The sequence below is a fragment of the Sinocyclocheilus grahami genome, unplaced genomic scaffold (genome assembly GCF_001515645.1).
Source record: "Sinocyclocheilus grahami isolate Dianchi unplaced genomic scaffold, SAMN03320097.WGS_v1.1 scaffold1543.1, whole genome shotgun sequence".
Taxonomy (NCBI): Eukaryota; Metazoa; Chordata; class Actinopteri; order Cypriniformes; family Cyprinidae; genus Sinocyclocheilus; species Sinocyclocheilus grahami.
Window position 1 is genome coordinate 119,791 of NW_015506722.1, and position 8,534 is coordinate 128,324.

Here is an 8,534-nt window from a genome sequence, read left to right on the forward strand (position 1 = left end):
GTTTAAAAATGACTTATTTAATTTATCAAAATCTAACTAAAAATTATAATTCCAAACCTCCCAAATTTAAGATCAATTTGCATCCCTGTTACACATTCTGGCATTGTTTTTAATTATTGTTTTTTAATTTTATAAAATGCACATTCAGTTTTAATGTTATTGTTTAAAAATTGTAAAACCACACAAATCAGTATCTTAAACTGTAAATAAAAAGCTTTCATTCATTATAGCAATTATACAGTACATAGGCTTGTGCGTTGAATGTGGCAATGTGTTGCTCACCCACAAGATGGCAGCAAAAATCTATTTATTCTAATAACAGGCATTTCATACGGCAATGCTAGTCTTCCAACAGATGGCAGCAAAACATTTATTACAGAACTGAGCCAATAAGTGTCTCGCGCTTGTGTTACGGCAGGAGAGAGCAATGTTGAACGCTTAAGATAACTGCTATATTTCTTTTTAACAACAAACACTCTCAATGATTATGTTTTTTCTGGTCAAACGTACATTTTATTGTGGTAAAATGTTTTGGTAAAAAGCCTGAAATTAAAAGTAGGACTACATAATAGTGCCTCATAACAAATTGAGGTGATGGCAGACATTGAGGTTTACAGCTCTATTAACAAACCTTGTAGGTGACAAATCGTTGATTCCCCAACAATAAATTAAGAGGCAGCATTTAAATATCAGCATATTGACAATTTCAACCTTTTTTTAAAAGTCATTAAAAAAAAATAAGAGACATAAAACAGTGTGAGTTACAGATGACATGTTTAGCCTTGTGCATTTGTAAGTCAGGGCAGGGGGGAAAATAATCACTCAAATTCATCCAATTCAGTGCTCTCAGAAGAATACAATCCAGCATGCTGCAAACACCATCTCTCATGTGTTTGTGTGCACTTATGTTTCTTTTAAACTCTTAGGGGTCTTTACGGTCCAAAGCAGAACTTCTCCATCTTCACTCTCATCCCGCAGACTAGTTCAAGTTTCTACCGGTTCCACCAACATCTGTCCATAAGCGCTGAATAGGCACAACATTCCAGCTCAAACTATATCAGACGTCCACAGAAGAAATAATCAGCAGATGTCCCAGCAGCAGATCACGTCCCGGAGGCTCGTAGACCCTGTTTCTGCATGACGTTCCAGAGTTTGTGGAGGTTGGACTGAGTTATGAGGTCGTCTGGTTTGAGCTGCAGCGCACGGAGGTAGTTGCTCTCAGCTTCCTTCAGCTTCCCATTAAGATGGAGGATCGCCCCGAGATTCATCAGAGCTGCTGGATGCTGGGAAAACAAGAAAGAGACACAGAAATAGATAATCAGGATGAAGATGGCCAAAGAATTAGGTTTCAAAAAATAAATAGAAAAGTAAATAAAACTAACATTCTAAAATAGTGACAAGCATGATGGAATATGGTGCTTTAATCTTAAAGAGCATATCATAAAATTAGAATTTTGTTATTAAATATTTAATGCATGTAAAATAATCAATTCTGCCAGGTCACTTTATAACATGGCTAAAGAAGGTACTTACATCAGGTCTTAAATTAGCTGCCTTCCCATAATACCTTTCAGCTGCCTCATTCAGACTGGCCTGTCTGTGGACAAACACACACATTAAGTTATTATTACTACTTTATTAGTCATAAAATATCGTATTACTCTTTCATTATTATTATTATTAACAACAAGTGTTTGACCATATAAAATCAATATGGCAATTTGGCAAGTAGCTGTGGATGTAACAAGTGGAGCCCACCTGCAAACCACCTGAAACTAAAATTGTGCAGATGTAGCTGTGAGTTTTTGAGAGACACACACACCTGAGCATATGAGCAGCACTGAACACCACGTCAAACTCCGAACTGTCCAGCGCTGCAGCTTTCTGAGCCATCGCTGCTGCCTCTCCCAGACGAGACTCTTCCAACAGAAACTGACCTGACAGACAAGAAAGAAAGAAAGAGGAGCTCACAGGATTGAAAACAACTCAAGCACAGCAGGCCAGAAGCCCACAGGTCGAACAGTCAGAGATCAGTGCAGATACGCAGCACAAGCTTCCAAAAACACACCGTCTTTAGCCATCTTCAAGAAATGGCTAAAAACCCATTTCTTCCATCTACACTTGACTGTCTAACACTAGCACTCTCTATTCTATTTCTGTTTTATATAATTGTTCTTTTTATTTATAAAAAAAACTTGACCCTCTAACACTTACACTCTCTATTTACTATTCACTTTTTTTAATATAACTACTTTTCTTTTTATTAAAAAGAAATTTGACCTTCTAACACTAGTGTCCTCCATTTTTTCTATTCTAGTATTTCTATTCGTTTTATTTTTACTTATTAAAAAAACTTGACCCTCTAACACTTGCACTCTCTATTCTCTACTCAATTTTTATTCTAAGAATAATATTTATATTTTTTAATTAAAAAAATAGGACCTAACACTAGCATTCTCTAATTTTTTCTATTCTATCTTGTTTTCTTTTTATTTATTATAAAAATGACCCTCTAACACTAGCATTCTCTATTAATTTTCTATTCTTTCGACTTGTTTTTTTTATTAAAATGTTTTTTCCCTCTAACACGAGTTCTCTATTCTAATTCTATTCAATCTCCTTACTTTTTTTATTTAGTATAAAAAAACCTTGCCACGTGTACTGTGTTACTAATCGACTAATCGAGACTTGTCATAGCACTTGCGTATTGTTGGTCTTTTAAGTGTTTTTGAATCTCAAATAAAAACATCTGAGTGCACTGAGAAATAAGCACTGACCCATCATATTGTACAAACTCTGCGGTGCAAACTGTTGTGGCATTTTTTGCACAGCCTCTTTATACATGGACAGCGCCTCCTGAGGACGACAAACAAAAACAACCTGTCATAACGTGACAATGAGAACTGTTAATTAAGAACAACCAGGGAACAATTCATACAAGAACATCATTACATCCATCTAAACTGATAATGCATGCAGATTTCGATGAATACCTCGTGCTGGCCCTGCTCATGAAGCAGTTTGCCGAGGTTGTACAAGCAGCTGGTGACGGAGCTCTTGTGGGCATGAGGGTCCTTCAGGTTCTCATCTGGGATGTCAGCGCAAGTGTGAAAGGTGCGCTTGGCCTCTTCGATATTCCCCTGCGAGACTTGGATGATGCCCACGTTCAAGTATGCAGCTGTGCAAGAGGACAAAAGGGAGAACTAATTTAAAAAAAGAGAGACTGAAAAATCCAAAATTGCACATACTTGTAAAATTAAAGCCTGAAAACAGACATTTATTCCAGTAACAGACTCTTTGGAGGTTCAAAATGGTGAAACTGAAGAGCTGAACTCACAGGCCAGTGTCGGTCTGCTCCCGATGGCCAGTTTGTAGTAATGCAGAGCCTCTGAGAATTGCTCGCTCTCCTGTAGCAGCAAACCACTGCATGAAATAAAGCACACATTGCTTTTAAGCTTGAGAAATGATATGTGAAGTAAGAGGTTGGTGCAAGGACCAGAAAGTGATGAAACACTGAGGTCTGTGCTCCTCTCCAGGGTTAATGAATGTTAGAGGTGTCTCACGCTTTTTAAAGGCTGCAAATAATGAAACTAATGAAATCCCGTCACATACACAAGCCCTGAGAGAGAGATACACTTTCACTGCTCCTCAACCTCCCACTCTTGTTTTCTGAATGCTAAGTATGACTCTCCCAGTACAAAGTATCTTAACTATTCTTTGCAATTTTGGAGGCAACCTTCAAAAAATTAAATGCTCTGTAGTGTTGAGCAATGAGCAATATTATGGCACATATCCATATTGTGTACATCTGTTCATGTCTGTTGCCCTGCAAGCCATGTTAATTGGATTATGGCAGTTCCCATGGAAAACTGGCTCAGATAAAGTGCTGTATGACCTTGACAAAACCAACACCCCCAAATACTGTCCTGTGAATACAGTAAGAAAGAGAGCTGTGCATTCTACCATGCAAAATACTGCTTATTTCTGGTCACAAAACAAAAAACAAAACAAAAGAAGACTTAAGTGCAAACCAAATAAGTATTTAGCAGCATTTGTTTTGTATAAATACATTTTTCACAAAATAAAAAATAAAGTTTGACAGTCTTCAAAAATAAATACAAATAAAATATTAATAGAGTACCACAAACTCAAATTAAATATAAGTATCTGAACACTTTATGCAACATTATGCATGAATGAAAATGCATTCTATAATAAAACATATCAAACTATTATTTATTTTATTTCATATTATATTTATTTATACATTTATTTTTAGTATGGCAACCACAAGCAAAAAAGCGTTTGGAATTTTTTATTCATTTTATTTTTATATCTGGATACCTTCTGGGTGTTAAATATTAGAAGACCATTTTCATGATTAACGTGATACATCCACTAAAAATCACCTTAATCAAAAATCACCATTGCTAAAGACTCAAAAAGGTGAAGTTAATTCTGAAAAAAAGGTTTAGTATCATTTGTTTTCAGAAGCCAGTTGGTTTGATATTTTTATTCATTTATTTTATTTTTATATATATATATGCAACCTCATTCAGACATTTGTGGCATAGTTGTAAAAAAAAAAAAAAAAAAAAAAACATGCTTGTGTTTGTGTACTCACAGGTTGTAGAGCATATCTGCCATATTTCCACGGTAATAAAGAGCATTTCTATACGCTCTCTCTGCCTCAGCCATCTTTCCCTGGTTCTTCAGGACATTACCCAGGTTACCCCAAGCTAAGAGTAACAAACAAAATAAATTTCACTAGTATTTACTTTGGGAGTACTATCATATCTGATATTGCAAAATTCAAGCTCGCCAAACTCACCTTTAGCAGGGTTTACAGCAATGCCAGACCTGTACAGCATCTCCTCGCTCTGCCAGTCCTGGTTCCTCCTCACAGTCTTCAGGCTGTAGAGGAGCACCAAACCTGCAGCACAGCTCAGCAGGAACGCTCTGGAGCATCTCGACCTGCAGCGAACAAACATGCTCCTCAACCCTACGGTCACGAGCAGGCAGAAGCCCATACTGGGGATGTACATCACCCTCTCGGCCACCACAAAGCCCACGTAGAAGAACATATTAGTGGCTGGTATGAAGGGCAAAATCAGCAACCCAAGGGAAAAGACCACCACACTCTCTGTGGCTGGAAGGGATTTTTGAGGTGCTTTGGGTGGTTTATGATATCCATTTCTTTTGGAAGAGTTTGAGTCCCTGTAGTGATTGTCATTGTGATTATGACTGTATCCATTAGTTGCAGACTTTCCATTGCTAATATGTGATTTTCCATTGGTTTCGCTGATTTTAGAGGACTGTAGTAATGGGTTTCTCAAGCTAAACCATGACAGGAGAGTGAATCCCGAGTAAAACAAAACCGACTGAAGGTTCCGCCAATCAGCAATGGACCTGAGCAGAGAAATGGCATCCATCGACCAATCAAAGCTGAGTTTGTCAGGGCAGAGGAGGAGCCAGGCATTGACAGCTGGCAGGTACAGGAAAGTGAGCGCTCTGGTCAGGAAGTGAGGCGAGTCGGCTGCAGGGTTGTCAGAGTTGGAGAAGTTTGGAGGCTTGTTGCCCATCCAGTAAAACCGAACTGTGAGAAGAATCATCCCCCAACCAACCAGCCATGCTAGACTGACCAGCAAGCTCATGTTCTTTCTCTAGAAATGAAGAGAATGAAATGCATCTGTTAAGACACTTTTAATTTGTCCAGTAACAACATTCAACAGTGGACATACACTGTAAAAAATGATATGATGAAAAAGCCATGACAACTTATGTTTTTAAGTTACATTAACTCATCAAAATAATTTAAGCAATTTTAACTTTTTTTTTATAAGTTATACTCGATTCAACTTGATTTTTTTAAAGTCAGTTTAATGTTACTGAAATTCAAAGAGCCCAATTTAGTTCAGTGAACTTAACATTTTAAGTTGTAGCTTTTTGGCACTAACCGGCCAAATCGCTGAACATGGATTGTGTACATGAATTTAATATCAGAGCCCTTTCCAAGAAAAAAATATATATTCAGCAAATCTAGACATTAGACTCATGTTTGAAACTTGAGACATCGCAGTGCAACATCAAACAAGGAGACACGGGCAGACTATACAGTGAACTAACTAAACCGCGGAGGAATTTCAGACGAGCAACTCACGAACTTGAGGAAGCTGTCCATTGGGCTGGCGCGAAGAGGCATATTCAATGTGGATGAGGTGAGTGAATGCTTGTGTAACATCATTTTTGGGAGATTATTGTTCATTTTAGCAGAATAGAGCAGAATTTGTTATGTTCTGTCATTGTTTTCCGAACTGTGTTTACCTTTCAAGTTTTGCATTCCTGATACGGTGGCCGCTGTGCTGTATAAGCCTGCAGATTGTAATGTAATGTTTGAGATTTGACACACATTTGTTTCTCCAATCTCCACCTGTTAAACATTGTTAAGATGGGCAATTTGAGCGATTATAGGTGTATTTTACCGTTAAAGTGGGTAACGTTACCAGTTGGCTTTACTGAGCAGGCGTGGCATTTTCGCGCCCACTGGAAGTTTATCCCAGTCAGGCAGGCTTCGTGCGTTTCAGTTGGTATTCGTTACTGAGTAAAGTTAAGCATTTTTTTATTATTATTATTATTTTTTTTTTCAACCGTTCAAGCTAGGATACTATAATATAAGTTAACTTGAGGTAGACGACGCCCGAGCTGTTTTCTGCGACGCATGAACTAATTGTCACCAGTTTTGTCAGTTTGTTCTATTCAAACTAACTTAGATGAACATATGAAACTTATTAATATGATTTAACAGACCACGATTCAAACAATTGTTAACCTTGTTCATTTGTGACTACTTTTTTAGAAAGACGTTTTTGTCAGCGGAACAATCAACATGTTTAACGTTACATTCAGCTGGACGCACTGTAGGCCTAACGTTACATCTGTTCCTCACAAGCTCGTTTTCTGTGCCATTTGTTATTTTATTGGCCATCATCGTATAATTTAGTTTTACGATTGCAAATTGCTTACTGGTAACAGATTACAGGTAACAGTAAATGCAAACAAATGCATTATGTTGTATGAATCGGTCATATTTTAATCATGAACAAAAAGTCTGTAAAAGTGTTGTGTAACTTACATCTTTGGGCTTAACTGTAATTAGCAAGTAACCAACAATTTCCCATTTAACATTACCTCCCTTTGTAGGCTATGGCTGAGCACATTACAGTGAGGATCACCATCCATCTTAATATTTCTCAGGTTATTAAAGGGTTATGAGGCTGTTGTATAGGAAATGCCTTTGCTTGTGTGTGTGTTGTTTACAAGTAAATTTAAGTTGAATAATTTTTTTACAGGCACACGCATGTGAGTCTGAGACTGGATGAAGGGTGAGTTTTGCATTTCTGTACCAAATAAAGAGTATAAACTATTTCTTAAGATAAGTCAATATTTGAACCACTTTAAAGTTGTTTTTTTCCCCCTTACATATGTTTTTCTCTTTTTATAGGCAAACATTTGACTGAGTCTGATACTTGATGAAGGGTAAGTTTTGCATTTATGTACTAAATAAAGAATATAAACCATATCTTATTAAGATGAGCCAACATTTCAACGACTTCTGATTTTTTCCCCTACATTTCTATCATTAGATCATTAGACAGCTGAGTTCGATCGGTGTCCGGGTCATAGGGTGGAAGATGTAGGAGTGAGGAAACGATTTTGCTGCGATTGGAAATGCAGATCCACCGGTCAGTGTGGCTTGGCCTATTAAACGGATAGTTCACCGAAAAATGAAAATTCTGTCATTAATTACTCACTCACTCTCATGTCGTTCCACACCTGTAAGACCTTTGTTCATCTTCAGAACACAAACAAAAATATTTTTGATGAAATCCGAGGGCTTTCTGTTCCCCCACTGGCAGCAACGCAACTTAAACATTCAAGGTCAGTAGGAAAGACATCATTAAAGTAATCCATGTGACTCCTGTGGTTTAACCTCAATTTTAGGAAGCAACACGAGTTCTATGTTTGTCCCAAAAAAATATTTACCACTTTATTTACAATAAAATAGTATTCAAAGCTTGTTCATGCTACAATGGTAACTCTAGCGTGAACACAACATACATGCGTCATGATGCTCTTATGAGAGTGTGTGGCAGATCAATATTTTTAGAAAATAAAGCGGTAAAATGTGTTTTTTGCACAAACAAAGCACGTGCATTGCTTCATAAAATTGAGGTTAAACCACAGGAGTCACATGGATTACTTTAATGTCTTTCTACCGTTCTGGACCTTGAATGTTTTAGTTGCGATGCTGCCAATGGAGGGTAAGAAAGCTCTCGAATTTCATCAAAAATATCCTCATTTGTGTTCTGAAGATGAACAAAGGTCTTATGGGTATGAAATTATATGAGGGTGAGTAATTGATGACAATTTAAATTTTTGGTTGAACAAACCCTTTAAAACATTGTACGTGTATTTACACAGTTTTTGTTTTGTCTGTTGCCACCTCATCGCTTACATTTATTGTCGTCAGAAAG

At 37.2% G+C, this 8,534-nt stretch overlaps 2 protein-coding genes and 1 long non-coding RNA gene across 3 annotated transcripts in view; 1 reads left to right on the forward strand and 2 right to left on the reverse strand.

Moving 5' to 3' along the window:
- Window positions 1-485: 485 nt before the first annotated feature.
- LOC107571051 (transmembrane and TPR repeat-containing protein 2-like) lies at window positions 486-1,939 on the reverse strand. Its single transcript, XM_016257331.1, has 3 exons — window positions 1,823-1,939; window positions 1,534-1,597; window positions 486-1,283 (listed from the first exon to the last, which is right to left on the reverse strand). Exons 1-3 carry the CDS (start codon window positions 1,891-1,893, stop codon window positions 1,104-1,106), a joined length of 315 nt encoding a protein of 104 aa, XP_016112817.1. The 5' UTR covers window positions 1,894-1,939; the 3' UTR covers window positions 486-1,103.
- A 457-nt stretch (window positions 1,940-2,396) lies between these two features.
- The window catches only part of LOC107571047 (transmembrane and TPR repeat-containing protein 2-like), a 12,403-nt gene continuing 6,265 nt past the window's right edge, over window positions 2,397-8,534 (reverse strand). The window contains exons 3-8 of the mRNA XM_016257329.1: window positions 4,832-5,663; window positions 4,625-4,739; window positions 3,338-3,423; window positions 2,994-3,178; window positions 2,778-2,856; window positions 2,397-2,401 (exon numbers count right to left, since the gene is read on the reverse strand). Of these exons, the coding sequence (XP_016112815.1) occupies window positions 2,397-2,401; window positions 2,778-2,856; window positions 2,994-3,178; window positions 3,338-3,423; window positions 4,625-4,739; window positions 4,832-5,663 (1,302 nt within the window). The remainder of the gene's footprint in view (window positions 2,402-2,777; window positions 2,857-2,993; window positions 3,179-3,337; window positions 3,424-4,624; window positions 4,740-4,831; window positions 5,664-8,534) is intronic.
- LOC107571053 (uncharacterized) overlaps window positions 6,013-8,534 on the forward strand; it is a 3,347-nt gene continuing 825 nt past the window's right edge. Inside the window, exons 1-4 of the long non-coding RNA XR_001607127.1 lie at window positions 6,013-6,218; window positions 7,350-7,382; window positions 7,502-7,536; window positions 7,644-7,742. This is a non-coding gene — a long non-coding RNA (uncharacterized lncRNA). The remainder of the gene's footprint in view (window positions 6,219-7,349; window positions 7,383-7,501; window positions 7,537-7,643; window positions 7,743-8,534) is intronic.

Coding starts and splice junctions, on each gene's coding strand:
- LOC107571051 (XM_016257331.1), bottom strand. CDS start 1,893: ATGGCTCAGAAAGCTGCAGCGCTGGACAGTTCGGAGTTTGACGTGGTG. Junction 1,598..1,822: donor AGTGCTGCTCATATGCTCAG/GTGTGTGTGTCT, acceptor GTTTGTCCACAG/ACAGGCCAGTCTGAATGAGG. Junction 1,284..1,533: donor CAGCTAATTTAAGACCTGAT/GTAAGTACCTTC, acceptor TTGTTTTCCCAG/CATCCAGCAGCTCTGATGAA.